Source organism: Zalophus californianus, chromosome 6, assembly GCF_009762305.2.
Source record: "Zalophus californianus isolate mZalCal1 chromosome 6, mZalCal1.pri.v2, whole genome shotgun sequence".
NCBI classification, from domain to species: Eukaryota; Metazoa; Chordata; class Mammalia; order Carnivora; family Otariidae; genus Zalophus; species Zalophus californianus.
The window spans coordinates 43,925,735-43,941,830 of record NC_045600.1 but is presented as its reverse complement, the minus strand read 5'-3'; the positions used below and the strand labels follow the sequence as shown (position 1 = coordinate 43,941,830).

Genomic DNA, 16,096 nt, shown 5'->3' with positions numbered 1-16,096 from the left:
TAACCTAATGAAGAGAAATGCCAAAATTTTAAATATAGGTTTACTGACTTCTGGTGACTCAGCCTTCCTTATAGCTCCACAAGGCACTGTGGATTCACTGACTCCTGAGGGCAGAGTAAGTCACACTAATACCCTTTTCCATAGACCATTTTCCCTGTCCAAAAATAAGTCTTCAACAGGCTTGGGTATTTGCAGTTTCTCTATAGCTCGTTTTTCAGTAAGACAAGTATGTGTGCTGGAGGAGCATACTCAGGAGTAAATCTTCGTTTAAGAAATTTCTAATAAAATGCCTATGCCCAGTGACCCACTAACGGGTAACACAAAGCAAAATGTTGTAATGATTCTGCATCCTTCTAACGTATTTTTACGTATATGTACATACTATATGTATATATATTTTACACACTATATAATTATGGCACCTGCATAACTCGCCAGATTTCCTTGGCGCTGGGGGAATTTGTCCATTATCCTTCAGAACTGACCTAGAATAGGTAAAGTTCTGAACATGTGGAGGGAAGAGGCATTGATCAGGAAAAGCCTGCATAGACAGCTTTTAGTATCAATTGCCAAGCTATTTACAAACGTCTTCCCTTTCCTGTGTCGTTCCTTTAGCGCTCCTCCATTTGGGCCCGAGGGCCAGTATCCGCTGGTTGGCCGCATCCACACCCAGCCAGCTTCGAGGCCCGGCTGTAAAAATCCCTAAGCGTAGGAAATCCAGAACCAGTCCTTACACCACTCCAGGAAACAAGTTAGCAACTTCCGCCGGGATGCCCAGAACATCACTGACTACAGACATTTCCTCCGAGTGCTCAGAATTTCGGAACACCGGGGAGCTTTCCTCCCGCCCACCAGAAGAAAACAGCCACCCTGGGCGAGCCGGAAGAGCAGCCGCGTCGGCCCACCCTGCCGGGCAGGCCGCAGTACCGCCGGAAGCCTATTGGGGGCGCGCGCGCTGCCCGGCCCGGCCCCGGGAGGAGGGGAGAGCGCGGGCGGGGGCGGCGCGCTCGGCGCTTCCTGTTCCGGCGCCAGGAGGAGCCGCGCGCTGTTAGTGCTGGTGTTGCTGGTGCTGCCGCCGCTGCTGCCGTCAGTCACTCCGCGTTCGGTTCTTCGGCACCCGGTTCGCTCGGACCCATCGTCGCTTCTAGACTTTGCTGCGGGCTCGGATCTTGCCGGGTGAGGCTGCTTCGGCGCTAGTGGGGATCGTGGAGGGGCGCGAGGGAGAGCGCCCAGGCGGGAGACAGGCGCGGTAACAGAGGTACCTGGAATCGCCTTTTCGGCGGCCGGGACTAAGCGTCTACCCCCGCCATCTTCCTCTGAGCTGCGACGTGCCCCCCGAGAGCTCCCCGGGGAGGAGGCGTCGGAGGCGGGTGACGTCGCGCCCGACGGGTTTCTCCGCTCTTGACGTCAGGCCTGGTTTGGGGGCGGGGCGGCTAGCGTGCCCGGCCCCACCCCCACCCACCCCACCCACCCCCACCCCCACCCCCACCCCCACCCCCACCCCCACCCCTTCCCGGGCGGCGAGACCCGCGCGGAGGCCGGTTCGCTCCGGTTGATCCCGGACTCTTTGTTCGTTTGGCCCTAAAGGGTTCCCGGCTCGCGCCCCTCGGCCCCGACCCCCTTCCCCCATTCATTAATTTCTAATAAAACGGGAGAGATGGGCCTGAATAGTCTTGGAGGAATCTGGCACTTGCTTAAGATTGTCCGCAATGTGACAACGTTCTGGTCGTTACTTACCAAAGGAGTTGCTAGCTAATACATTCGATGAATACACATGACAGAAACCGTGAGAAGCGCTGAGTTCGGTGATACTCTCTTTTTTAGGATTTAGGAGCTTATGTTACGCATGGAAGGTTATAAATAGCTGAACCATTTCCTCTTTGAAAACCAAGAGCAGTGCTTTTACCGGATAAAATTTCTAATGTTGAGGTAATCAAACCATACCGAAAAAAAATTTTTATAGCCTTAAAGCCAAAGAAATACACACTCTCACACCTGATGATTGTAAAGGCCTGTTTTGAAAACCAATCTTCATTACAGGCCAAGATAGCCTTCAGAGATCTTTCAGAAGTTCTTTGTTCGGCTGTATTCATTGGGCAGGAAGAACAGAAATTTTTCTTGGTACTGGCGTCTCTGAACCTCCTATTCGAAACTAGTTTGTCGCAGAAACTTGAGTTGGGTTGTGTGTATTAGAATGTTCTTTTCCTCTCTCCAGGAGGAACAGAGAGAGACCCATGCCTTAACTGCAAGGCTTGGGGCCAGTGTGTTTTGGAATTCGGAAATCTTTGGATTGTATCGTTAGATTTTAGGAAGAGAATAAGATGCATAGACAAGAGGTATCACCCCGGCAAAGTCGCGGCAGCGTCCCTAAGACAGCATTCATATTTGTGCAGTGATAGGTGTGACTTAATGGAAACTATAAATATCCTCAGGCCAGGCTTTGCCACCGTTTTGTGAAGGTTTCTTTTCTTACCAGGAGATTTGTTTATTATGTAAGTCTCAGGGCAGGTCTGTGAGGTGGATGCCATTCCTGTCTACTTATATCTCTGAGGTTTGAGGAGTTCAGCCTGTCCAGAGCCAGCGAGTGAAGAGCTGCGGTTTTATCTAGGCAGTGGTAACTTTCAGGGTCACTCAACCTAGGCTGCATGTCTGTGTACAAAGGAAGAGGGGGCAATGTATCTGTTGCCCACCCGCTATTTTTGGAGCACTGTTATTATAGACAATTTAGGAGTACCATTCAGTCTTTCACATCACTAGCCCCTTTATAGATGAAAAACAGAGTCACTCAGGTGAGCTGAATCTGATGGAGACACTGAAGCCTCGGTCTGAAGGCTCTCTGCTGACTCCTCTCCCCTCCCCTTTCTGTAGTCCGACCAATCTGAACTGCTTGCACTTCCCGGGGCGTCCTCTTGCCTCCTCCAGCTTTTGCACCATCTGCTCGTCCTTCCTAGGGCCTGTGCCACCATCCCCCACGCCCAGCTCGCTCTCCATTGTTTCCCCAGGATTCCTCCCCTGACATTCCCTTCCTTGATTCCTTTAGGAGCTCTTTGAGGTACTCCCTTGGTGCCCTTGCTTACTCCAGGTAAGGTAATTACTGTTTAAAGGTTAGTTCTTCACCAGACTGAATTCCTTAAGGATTTTTTCCATGCAATGTTGCTCATTTCTCTAAAGCCCAATACAGTGCCTGGTATGTATGTTCCAGGAATAAGTATTAAAAAAATGATTTTTTAAAGTTACATGGCTTTAAAAAGTTTAAAATACTCCAAACCTTTATCAAGTCCCCAGATCCTTGAGTTGCCCAGATGTAAAATAGAACGTACCTGATAAAAGAGCCAATGGTAAAACGATATTCTAATTCAAACTTTGTATTTTCAGCATATTACCATCATCTCCCCCCATTTCTCTTAGTTTCTTATTTACTTTTTTAAGAGGTGGGGAGGGGCAAAAGGAGAGGGAGAGGATTTTTTTTTAAAGATTGTATTATTGATTTAGAGAGCGAATGTGGGAGTTGAGGGGAGGGGCATGGGGATGGTGGATCTCAAGGCACTCCTCTCCTGGAGCACAAGCAGGGAGCCCGAAGTGGGGCTTGATCCCATGACCCTGAGATCATGACCTGAACTAAAACCAAGAGTGGGACACTCAACCCACTGAGCCACCGAGGCGCCCCTCTTAAGTTTCTTTTAATAAACATCTTACATGTCTGTACTACTTTATAGATTATTAAACATGTTACTTTTAATTATCTGTAAAGTAGTCAGGAATTAAAACTGTCTTGCAGATGAGAAATGGTCTGTGGTTAAGGAGTTTGCCTTAGTCAAGAGGATTGATGTCCATATTTCATAACTGTCTAGTTCTATGCTTTTTATCACTCCACCCCAATGTGATGGCCCCTTTGAAATAGTGGCCTTGTTTCGTAGTCACTAGTAATTTACAGAGTTCAACTTTTTAAAACCTCCTTGTGATTGGATTGCCATTTTACTCTAAAAGCCATAAGAGTTAACAGAAATGTTTTACTTTTTTAGTGTATGTCCAAAGAAATTTTGTACTGTTTTTAAATTACTGTTCTTGCTCCTCAGAAAATAGAATGATTATTTTTCAGATGATGCATAGATCCTGCCATAAAGTAGTAATGGAAAGTTTTGGAAATAATAGCTTTACAGTATTCTAAAATGAAAAATGAAAATCTTTCTTGATTATAAACCTTTTTTTTCTTTTGGCCTCATCGTAATTAGCATAATCCAGGGGCGCCTGAGTAGCTCAGTTGGTTATGTGCCCAACTCTTGATTTGGGCTCAGACCATGATCTCATGAGCTGGAGTCCCGTGTGGGGATCCACGCTGGGCGTGCAGCCTGCTCAAGAGTCTCTCCCTCTGCCTCTCCCCTCCCCTCTAAAAAAATTAGCATAATCTAGGTATTTTGGAATAGTTTTTTAGAAAATCTAGATTTAAAAAATTACATAACTCAAAAAAAATTATGTAACTCTTATATTCAGACACTGATGTTCAACTTTATGTTTTACCTTTTTATGATGAAAGTAAGAATAAATTAGAATGTTTCCTATAAATAAGAACACTGTATATTCTAGACACGGAGAGAAGGTCACTTTACTAAAAGTGCTGTACAACAAGAAATGATCTACTTTTAATTCCTTTAGTTAGGGCTTCATTACTTAATCATTAAGATTCTAATACCTCCTTTATCTTCTAGGATTTAATTTTTTTTTAAGATTTTATTTACTTATTAGAGAGACAGAGATAGCGAGAGAGAGCACGAGTGGGAAGGAGAGGGAGAAGCAGGCTCCCCGCTGAGCAGGGAGCCAGACTCAGGGATTGATCCCAGGACCCTGAGATCATGACCTGAGCTGAAAGCAGATGCTTAACCTACTGAGCCACCCAGGAGCCCCCAGGATTTAATTTTTAACTTCAAATTTGGAAAGCCAGAGTTGTGAGTCCGTTTAAGATTACTAACTTACGGAATAACTTACATTCTAATGTAATTTTATAACTAGTTAACTTTATATTGTGTGTGTGTGTGTGTGTGTGTATTTTTTTAAGAGGGAAAAGTAATTCTGAAAACTTGAACAGCAGGACCACATGAAATTGAATGTATTGCTTTGTTAGTTCTCTGCTTCAGAATTAATGTGAACTTTGATACAGAACCATTTTCTGTTTCAGAAAGGCTCACCCTATTTGAAAAACATGTTAATCTTAGGTAGACTTTAAACTTGCCATGCACTGATAAAAGTTTCTTCAGATGTTCATCTTAAGAATTTACTATTGTGTGATATAATGATTTATTATAAAGCCTTCACGTGGGAGTGATTGGATAGTTGCTTTATATTCAAGATGTGTTTTTTGATATTCTGAATAAATAGCAAGGTCATAGCAGTTGTAGGCTTCATATTCTTTTTCTTTATCATTCCTGTTAGCCAATTGTACTTGAAAATAAAACTCTAAGAATGCAAGGATGGCTCAGTATTAAGCAATTTTTATATATAATTAACTGTAGACTCTTGTGATCAGCTCATTAGATGTCAAAAAGATCTGAAGAAATGCAGTGTCATCTCTAAATGTTGTTTTTTCCTCTAAATGTTTTTTAACTAGCAAAATAGGAATAAATAAATCTAGCAACATAGGCATAAATAGACATCTTTAATGTAACTTTTTCCATCTCAAACTGAAAATGGGAATTTTATTTAAACATTGGAAGCATTTCAAGGAGAGTTGGGAACAAGACCGTTGTGCTTACTATCACTATTTAACATTTCATTGTTAAGTTTAGCAGATGCAAAGGAAAAAAGGTGTAAATATCGGACAAAAAATGTAAAATTATTATTATGATGATGATTGTTGCAGATGACATAATTCTTTACCCGAAATCCCAGGAAATCAGCTGTGACACTTAAAGGAATAAAATAATTTAGTAATGTTACTGCTTACAAAAGTGATACACTAAAATTTTTTCACATAGGGGTGCCTGGCTGGCTCAGTGAGTAGAGCATGGGACTCTTGATCTCAGGGCTGTGAGTTTAAGCCCCACGTTAAGGCTAGAGTTTACTTTAAAAAAATAAACTATTGAGTGATAAATGACAATGATGGGAACTAGGAAAATCTACCTTGTTCTTGAATGAGAAGATCTGATATTTTGAATATGTTACATGTTCTCTAAATTAATCTGTAAATTTAATGCAATTCCAACCAGAACACCAACAGATTCTTTTTATTTTTTTACAAAATGATCTGGAAAAAATAAACAATATTCAGGAATCTAGGGGGAAAAGACAACAGCAATAGGTCATCTGACATTAAAATTTGCTAAAAATATAAAGCTACTGAAATTAAGATAGAATGTTGTGGTGCAGATCAGTAGGGAAGAACAGACTTCAAAATATCCATGGGAAATAATAGAGGCTCTGTAGCCTGGTGGTTAAGAGCCTTGGCTCTGGAGTCAGATTGTACCTGAGTTTGACCCCTTTTCTACTTGTTACTAGCTCTGTCCCCTTAAACGAGTTAACTTGATGAGCTTCCTTTTCTCAAACTGTCAACTGAGTGAAAGAATGTGCATCTATTCAATGAGATTACCCACCTAAAACACTTTGAGTACTGTACCTGTTCTGTGGTAAATACTCTGTATTTGTTGTCAATATTGGCAGTAGAATGTGTTAAGGGTAGCCTGTCATATACACCAAGAAAAGATAGATTATACATTAAGTTAGGGGCACCTGGGTGGCTCCATCAATAAAGCATCTGACTTTGGCTCAGGTCATGATCTTGGGGTCCCAGAATCCAGCCCCATGTCAAACTCCCTGCTCAGCAAGGGGTCTGCTTCTCCCTCTGCCTCTCCCACTGCTCCTTTCTCTCTCTCTCTCTCTCTCTCAAATAAGTAAATAAAATCTTAAAAGAGTGTAATTGGTAAAGGACTTTAAAGTGACATGGACTTCTAAGATGTATTTTATTTTAGATAGCCTTACCTGTTGACTGCATATTTCACTTCCAGTACTTTTTCCTGATGACACGTTCACAAGGATATGTGTTGAGAAGTGTTCACTCTATCATTGTTTAAAACAGCTCACAGTGCAAACAACCTAAACTACCACCAAAATGAGAATGCATACTATATTGTGGATCACTTTTATATGATGTGCTGCCAGTAAAAGGGGATGACATTTGTAGAACTACATGAACTACAATGAAAGTTTTCCCTATATAAAGAAAAAGACTTTGCATATATGATTAAATAACAGTAGTGTATACAGAGTTCCTTAAAGAATATATAGGAAATGTTAAGCACTGGTTTTGAAGTATTCTCTTTTTTTTTTTCCTTTCTTTCTCTTTTTTAGGAAAATGTCTGATGAATTTTCGGTAAGTTGATGCATTTATCCTCCATAAGTATTTTGGCTCTTAAGAAAATGACCTAGTTCTAACTGCAGGCCATATAAGTCTTTTAATTTAAAAGAGATGCTTATTGTGATCTTGCTTTTGGCCGGGGAGAGCATGTGATTTTAATAGCTGATCTGCCTTACTTGACTTAGATATAATATGTTTGAAATTTTATTCTGTTATATGTATTTATGAATCCTTAAGTAAAAAAATTTAAAAAGTGTTAAGTTGCTTCTGTTCTCTGTTCACATGGCAGTGTTAATAATGGCCAGCATTTTTGGAATATAATATACACCAGGCACTATGTTAAGGGTATTACATGAATTATCTCATTTAAGCCTCAAGTTAATGCTAAGCTTTTTTTTTTCTTTTTTTTTTTTTTAATGAGGAAACTAAAGCTCAGAGAGTATGTAACTTGTTTGAGGTAAAGCCAGGATTCAAATCCACAGTATTTTGAGTAATTGTATTTAGAAAATTTGATCTCCTCTAAGGAATTTGCATTGGAAAGTTGATTTTTATATTAAATGAATTGTTTTTAAACCGAGCAGTTTGGCTATTGAAGATGTTCTAGGAGTTTGTAATCCCTACAGCTTACTATCCTTTATTAGTTTATAATCATGCTTGACATGATTTGGCCCTAAATAAGATTGATACATGCCTGTTTTGTATTCCAGTTGGCAGATGCACTACCTGAACACTCCCCTGCCAAAACCTCTGCTGTGAGCAATACAAAACCTGGCCAACCTCAAGGCTGGCCAAGTTCCAACCCTTGGAATAACCCAAGTGCTCCACCTTCTGTGCCATCTGGACTCCCACCAAGTGCAACACCCTCCACTGTGCCTTTTGGACCAGCACCAACAGGAATGTATCCCTCTGTGCCTCCCACCGGACCACCTCCAGGACCCCCAGCACCCTTTCCTCCTTCTGGACCATCATGTCCCCCACCGGGTGGTCCTTATCCAGCCCCAACTGTGCCAGGCCCTGGCCCCACGGGGCCATATCCTACACCAAATATGCCCTTTCCAGAGCTTCCAAGACCATATGGGGCACCCACAGATCCAGCTGCTGCTGGTCCTTTAGGTCCATGGGGATCCATGTCTTCGGGACCTTGGGCACCTGGAATGGGAGGGCAGTATCCTACCCCTAATATGCCATACCCGTCTCCAGGGCCATACCCCGCGCCCCCGCCCCAAGCACCAGGGGCAGCGCCGCCCGTTCCATGGGGCACAGTTCCACCGGGAGCCTGGGGCCCACCAGCACCGTACCCCGCCCCCGCAGGATCGTACCCCACACCAGGACTCTACCCCGCCCCCAACAGTCCTTTTCACGTGCCTTCAGGACCTTCTGGTGCTCCACCGATGCCTGGTGGCCCCCATGTGAGTGTTAAATTTGTTATCTGAAATGCACTAACAGTCACATAAGCACAACTGAAAGATGATTTGCCTCCGGGTTCAGAGAGAAGATTAAAAAGCATTTAAAACTTTTAAAAGAAGGGATGTGTGTATATAAGGTAAGGGTAAATTTCAGGCTCCAGATAAAGCATTTAGAAGGATGAAAACAAAAGTATTCCTGGTACTGAAAATAGAAAAATTTCCCAAAGACTTTGTAATGTAGTAAGCAATGTCCTCAATAACATCCCTGAAGAAAACTCAGGTGCACGTCACTGGACTTTTTTTTTTTTTTTTTTTTAAGTATTTCTCTGTCGCATTTTATAGCATCACACCAAAGCACAGTTCGGTAAAAAGTTTCTGCCTTTGTGACTTCATACAGAGGTAGATTTTTAGAGCATCTAGGACAGTGAATACATAGCCTTTCCTGTCCTTCCTGTAACTCTCCCTAGTGTTGCTCAGCCAAAGTTCTGTTAGATCCTCCGCAGCATTGAGCTCCAGATTATACCACTATTCTGCATTGTCAGTTACAGGTAATGCTTCATGCTTTACTGTCAGCCAAGCCAGAGTGGTAGGATTGACATCTTAGTTGGAGAACCTGTCTTGGACATACAACCAAATAGAAAAGCATCCCACTTCCCCCCAGAAGTAAGCCACGTGAGTCTTAAGAAAGAATCATGATTCTCCTTGGGGGGTGGGGAATGACTCTTAACAAAATAATCAGGTCTCCAACTAGATTAATGAAACATCCACCTCAACTGTAAAGGAAAAGGAATCTTAATAAAATGCCCCCAAAACTTACTTTCATTAGTATTAACTTCTTGCTATACAAATTTTTGTTTGTTTGTTTGCAAATTGTATGCCAAAATAAATGGGATGACTTGCTGTTTGGATTTATTAAGCAGTAAGTTTATTTTAAACCACAGCAAGGAGTTAATAAACTCCACTTAGAAAAACTCGAGGTTTACTTTTTCTTTTTTCTATTGCAGTCTTACCATTAAGTTAATGGACGAAGAGAGGACGCTTTGCTTTTTGAAGTACATGTATATGCACATGAATATGCATATATAAAAATTGCTGGTTTCACTATTCTTAGAGGGCATTCATGAAAGAACAACTCTTGCACCTCTCAGAGAAGATACCTGCCTCTTGTACTTGGATGTATAGTACGTCTGATGGATACAGTCAGATAAAAATGTAAAAGTAAATCATTCAAATGTGATTTTTATTCGGTTTTTATGGAACGTTAAAGCGATGAAGTATATTGAATAGCTCTTTGATACAATTTGTTTAAAACAAGATTTCAATTTGTTTAAATTATGAAACCACACACTTAAAAATCGAAGATGATGTGGATTATTGTTAGAATCTGCAACCTCATTGGCAAATTATTTCAAGTATTTTTCTATAATCACTTTTTCCCTAAATAAACACACTTTGAAAACAATCACATTGTCATAATTTAAACAAATGTTGCCTCTCAGCATCTTGAACTGCTCTGTCTATAGAATAAATAAACCTGGTCCTCTTGAGGTTGTAGTTTGGATCTATATTTTAAAGCTTTTGGTAATTATTGTCAGATGTTGAGTTCATTAGCCTGGCAGTGCTCATTTTTATCCTTGAGCTTTTAGTAAAAACTTTTCTATGATTTTGAGTTCTACCTGATCTGCTTTATTTTTAGCCAGATGGGTCACACAGCTCTAAAATCTGCCATTTATGAAAACTTTTTTATTTTTAATGCAGGCCAACGTGTGTAAATTCTTATTAGAGAATTGGTCATCTCTGTATTGCTTTGGAATAGATTTTGAGATGTCCGTATTGCTTTGGGAAGAACTCAAAGAAGGAAATAATTCTCTCCTTTGTCTTAAACCTCAAGCCAGAGGAAACCCTGGAAATTGCTTCATAGTGACAAGTAACTTGCATTCCCACAGAACACTCTTCTACTCAGACCCTTTCTTATAGGTCCCTCTGCCTCAGTTCTTTAGAAGGAGCACATCCTTCAGTTTTTCCCTGATACGGAAAACTGGCACACTCTAGGAGTCTATTGTAAACACATATAGCAGTTAAGTTTCAAGAACCTTAGTCATTTAGACATGACTCTTTGTACAAGTGCGATCAAAATGTGTATGTGTCTTTCAGAGTCTGGTTAAGCTGTGTCATTGTCTTTTGCATAGTTTCCTGCATCTTTTGTAAAGTGCTTATGGCTAACAGTTCAGTTCTGTGTTTGTTGACAGGTAAATAGGTAGGATTGAGTGCCATCCTTAAAAATTATTCTCTAGCTCTAATACTGAAACTTATAGATCTCTGCATTCCGTTGAAAGTAAGCAGTGTGACTGTCGCTTAAATTAGTGTTGTTTGTAACCACCGAAATATCTCTAAGTCAGATCCTTAGAGTCTTAGAACTGACTATGTTATTTGTCAAATAACATTTTGAACCTTTGAATGTATCCATCGGGTTACTAAAATATGTCATGGATTTCATGACTAGTCTAGGAGAGATTTATGCTGGAGCTCTTGTTTTTGCTTAGAAATAAAGTATTTAGTAGTTTTGTTTCTCTTATAGTTAAAATGTCAAGAATGCCAAATGCTGCCAATTTAATGGTTTGATAGCTACCTCCTTTTAAGAAAGCAAGATGGTCACCTTTGAGAAGAACATTCAGTGTTTAAACTCCCTTTTAAGTAGATGATAGAGTCAGGCTTTCAGAATTGAAGCTGAGTTTAGGTATCTTCAGACTGGGGAATGTCGTTAGACAGCTCCTACAGAGTGGCACAAGCGGTCTTGTTTTCTTTTGCTTCCTTGCAAGGACAGGCCGCACCAATCTACAACACTCTTGGAATCTTTGGTCAGAGCAGCCTCCCATTTACAAGGCAGTAGCCCTAAAAGGTATTTTAGCTTAAATGGTCGGGCAATATGTCAGCTAACTGGGGGATGAGAGGAAAAGTGAGATAGCGGGGAAGGTCTCTCTCCTGGTGGTTATTTTGGTTGTGTTAAAAGTTGGGAGAAGTTGACAACTCTGGCTTTAGATACAATATTTAATGTAACACTAGAGGATACTGTTTGATTAAGAGAAGTGGTAGCACGTTTGGGAATCTGTGATCGTGGAGTCCATTTATTAGAGGAGAAAATCTGCTAAAGGATTTGAAGGAACATGAACGTGAGATTTGGAATTACTACCCCCAATAAATACATCAACTTTGCTAGTGACCCATACTGCCCCATGTGCCCTAGACATAACACCTTTTCTTTTCTTTTCAAGGACTTTCCAACTGGTAGTTGTGAAATTTTTTTAACCTAAGAATGGAAATCAAAGGGACAAGAATTTGCTTTTATGTTCCTTTTAGTTTTGTAGAGCATTATTTCTCAGCTTGCGGGGAGAATCTTAATTCACGTGGGTACTCTGGGGACAAAAATGTATTCTTAGGTTCAGGGTAAAGTTAAAAGCAGAAGTTGTTCCAGCGGAGGAATGGGGGGAAAGCACGGGGGGGAAGGTTTTTCTCTTTACAAGGGAATAAGGTTGCTTTCGAAACCAATCCTGGTAGGCCGGCATCAGTTTAGGGAAGAGACTGTTTCTTAGAAAGTTTATTTGGTCTCAGAAGGGAGTACACAGGATGGAATATGCTGGCACTTGGGCTCTCTCTGAGCAAGAACTTTAAGACAAATTTGATGGAGATAATCGAGATGTGTTGAGGATTAGTGTTTCTGAAGTTGGAATCTTAGATTTTGAAATGTTAAACCGGAAAATGAAAGTAAAGATCTTAGGTCCTCATCACACACGCAGTTCTCAAGAATCAAGTCTCCTTGGAGGAGTGCTTGAAATAATACCTTGGCTTGTCTGTCCTGGGCTCAGCCTGACGCCTTTTCATGCTTTTGAAGATGGTGTTTACAACTCAGACTCCACAGCCCTGTTTTGTATAAAGTAGAACATAGATTATTCAGCAATAGGCAATACTTTTCTTTTAATTACCCAGGGCCCTCCTCCCTTCGTCAGTTTTCCTGTTGTTTTCAGTAGAGAATGATAAAAGGGGAGAGAAAAAAGGGGGTGAGTTTTTGGCCTTGGTCTGGCACACCACTACAGCAGAATATTGGCCTATGTCTAGGAAGAAGTCGGTTTTGCCCGTAAAATTTTATCTCACAAATAATAAGTGCTACCTGTTCAAAAGGACAGCTTTTGAAATTATGTGTACAGAAGGACGAAGCTCTACTCATGTTTCAGTTGAGATGCTGTGTCTCGTTTGCATGTCCATCAGTTGCCTAGACTTCTAAATGATTAGTGCCAATGTCTTCCTCACCCTGAATAAGTGAGTGCTACATTTATAAAATGCCAGGGTTATAAACCCTGGACATTAAACCTAATAAGCACAGACCTTCAAGTGTTGGTTTTTGAAAAGCATAAGGTTAAATTCAGATGAATCACGCTGATAGAGGTACTATGCAGAGAAAGTGGTGGGCAGCTTTCAGGGAAGACTAAAATTTAATCTTGAGCAATATTGAGTATTGAAGGACAGACACTTTTTATTTTCAGAATTTTGCCAAGTAAAATTAAAATTGCCAATAAAATAATCAGTATTAAAGAAATGCCAGGCAAGCTCCTGGCTAGAGAAAACATCTGAGAACTGCATTTGTTCAGCACTCAAGTGTCTGATCCTGGTGCTTTGCCAGCTCCCAGAGCTGCAGAGAAGAAGGAGAATGCCTGTCCCGTGGAGGCTTACCGTCTAGGGGTAGCATTTACAGAATGCATGAGTACACCCATTTTTGGTTTACCTAGATAAACATGTTTTAGTTTGCCGCTGGTGGAAATGAGAGGCCAGCCTTTGGACACTTTAAACAGCAAAGTGTGGTGTACCTTTTTTTTTTTTTAAGTAAGAAATTAATGTTTCTCAAGATTGTAGTGTTTGTCGGTGCAACTGTTCACGTGTGCAAAGTAACAGGAGGTTTTTCCTCTTCACTTCTTCCCTGGATGAAGGCACTTAAACTGCCTGTCACTGGTTAACAGATACTGATTGTTGCCATTAAGTAAACTTGACTTCTTATGCGTGCTCTATAAAGGTTTTGTTTTGTTTTGTTTTTGTGTTTTTTAATATTGTGATTTTTAAAATTGACTTAATAATGACAAATTTGATGTATGTAATTGTCTATGCATTTTAAGTTAAACTGCCTAAAATGTGATTTGAGACATAGACATTTGTTTTGTATTATGAACTGTAAGCAATCTGTTTGAGATGTTAGGTTTTATCACCTGCTGCTGTATTTGTAAACAAAGACATGTTGCTTTAAGAAGTAATTATAATTAGGAGTAGTCTATTGATGTGATACTTGATATTTTTTAAGATAAACTTGTTTGCTTTTGTGTATTATACCTAAAAACTTTTTTTAAAAAATGTATTTTCATGGTTTCACAAGTTTTTCCCTGTATCTTATTCTTTAGGCCCAGTTCTGGGCTTCCCTGAGAAGTCCAGAGCCTAATTAATTACAAAATTGTTGTCATAAAGAAAGAAAGAAAAAAAGGGCCTGAGATGCTCCTCGGTGTGTGACCTGCATTCACTAAGGCATTTAAATAGGCTGCCTGGGAACGACCTTCTCCAGACCCTCTTTCAGCAACATGGTGTCCACTGTGTGGGTTTCCTCTTCTCCCTTCAAGGCTACATTATTCTTTGTAACCAAGTTATCTACAGAGTTGGGGAACTTTCCCTCTCTGCCCAACTGCCACCACCCCCGCTTTCTTTTATGAAAGATGGTTCTATTCCTGTGTAACTACTATGCCTACCGTGAGGGTCACATTATCAAACTTGGTAGTTTGCCATTCCCTTTCCACAGTGGGTTTGCTAGCCTGTCTTGAACCCCGGTGTGGTTGGGGCTGTAAATGAGTCATTCGTACAGCATTATGCTTTTGAAAGTGTCTTCTGCTTTTTGCCTTAGAATTGGACAAAGTGCAACATAAATTTTTAAGTTGTGTTTGATGTTTTCTATCCCTTAAAGGTACCCACCTCAAATGGAGCTCTGAAGTAGGTAGTGAAATAAAAGATCATTCGGGAGCAAGGCTAGGGTTTTTTTTCCCCATCGTGAAATGACATCACATCAGCAGACACGTTCTTCCCCAGGTCCCTGACCCAAGCAGGTTCTTTTTTTACCACCATATTAAAACTTAGCACCAATCCTTTTTGCAACAGATGTCTAAAGGAAAATAGAATCCTATTCACTTATTTTCAGACTAATACGCTAGAATTTGGGCCATCCCGTAGAGTTTGTTCCTGTGGCACATGAACGTGATTCTTCTTGGGTGGGTATTAAACAGTTATTTTCACTCTATATCGTGGGACCCTAGGGTTCCTGAATGAGGTGGAGCTTAGTCCCTCCCTACTCCGTGTTTTCTCTAAAGCAGTTCCTCTCTTCCACTTACTATTTTACTTAGTGTATTAGCTTGGGCTGCCATAACAGAACATCGTAGACTGGGTGGCTTTAACCAACGGGGATTTATTTCTCAACAGTTCTGGAGGCTGGGAAGTCCGCAGTCAAGGTGCTGGCCTGCTCACTTCCCCACTAGGGGCTCTCTGGCCTCTTTGTGGCCATCTTAACTGTCCTCCTTCGTGGGGGAGAGTGAGAAGCAAGCTGTGCTGTCTCTTAGGACAGTCAGTAATCCCATCATGCAGCTCCACCCTCATGACCTCATCTAAAGGAATTAGCTGCCAAAGGCTCCGTGCCTAAATACCATCACATCCAAGGTTAGGGCTTCAGTGTGAATTTGGGGGGACAAGGTGGTTCACAACGCACATACGTTGTTGGGGGAACAAAACGTTTTGCTGCTTTTAAATTCCAAAAACGGTTGTAGATGACTATGTCCTAGTTGAGATTTGCTAAAATCATAATCAGACATTCATAAGTAGAAGAGAATCTTAGCTCATTTAGAATTCAAGCTTAAAGTGTTAGTGTCATATAAAAGAGGAAATTAACACTTTGCTCAGTTTTTGCTTTGTTCCTATTTTATGTTAAGCCTCATTTATTTATTTAAGATTTATTTATTTGAAAGAGTGGGAGAAAGAGAGCACATGAGAGGGGGGAGGGTCAGAGGGAGAAGCAGACTCCCCGCTGAGCAGGGAGCCCGATGCGGGACTCAATCCCAGGACTCCAGGATCATGACCTGAGCCGAAGGCAGTCCTTAACCAACTGAGCCACCCAGGGGCCCAACCCTCATTTTTTTAAATGGTCATTTAGACTAACGTTCTTCATAGATTGGTGGGCAGATTAAAAAGAGCCTTTTTTTTAGAAAGGTTAAGTAAATTCCCAAGGTCATAGTAATAAAGGATGGTGCCCAGTTCTGTCTTTAAGGCTTAG

At 41.1% G+C, this 16,096-nt stretch overlaps 1 protein-coding gene and 1 long non-coding RNA gene across 3 annotated transcripts in view; one reads left to right on the top strand and one right to left on the bottom strand.

Moving 5' to 3' along the window:
* The first annotated feature begins 447 nt into the window (after nucleotides 1-447).
* Nucleotides 448-14,803, top strand: MAPK1IP1L (mitogen-activated protein kinase 1 interacting protein 1 like). Of its 2 annotated transcripts, XM_027571893.2 has the most exons (5): nucleotides 448-1,176; nucleotides 3,041-3,082; nucleotides 7,339-7,360; nucleotides 8,053-8,754; nucleotides 9,756-14,803. In XM_027571893.2, the coding sequence occupies exons 3-5, from the start codon at nucleotides 7,343-7,345 to the stop codon at nucleotides 9,765-9,767; spliced, it is 732 nt and encodes a 243-aa protein (XP_027427694.1). In that variant the 5' UTR covers nucleotides 448-1,176; nucleotides 3,041-3,082; nucleotides 7,339-7,342; the 3' UTR covers nucleotides 9,768-14,803. The 2 variants fall into 2 exon arrangements, with proteins under 2 accessions (XP_027427694.1, XP_027427693.1); XM_027571892.2 differs by lacking the exon at nucleotides 3,041-3,082 and having other exon boundaries at nucleotides 455-1,176.
* Nucleotides 12,542-16,096, bottom strand: part of LOC113909338 — a 56,302-nt gene continuing 52,747 nt past the window's right edge. Inside the window, exon 6 of the long non-coding RNA XR_004820160.1 lies at nucleotides 12,542-12,669. This is a non-coding gene — a long non-coding RNA (uncharacterized LOC113909338). The remainder of the gene's footprint in view (nucleotides 12,670-16,096) is intronic.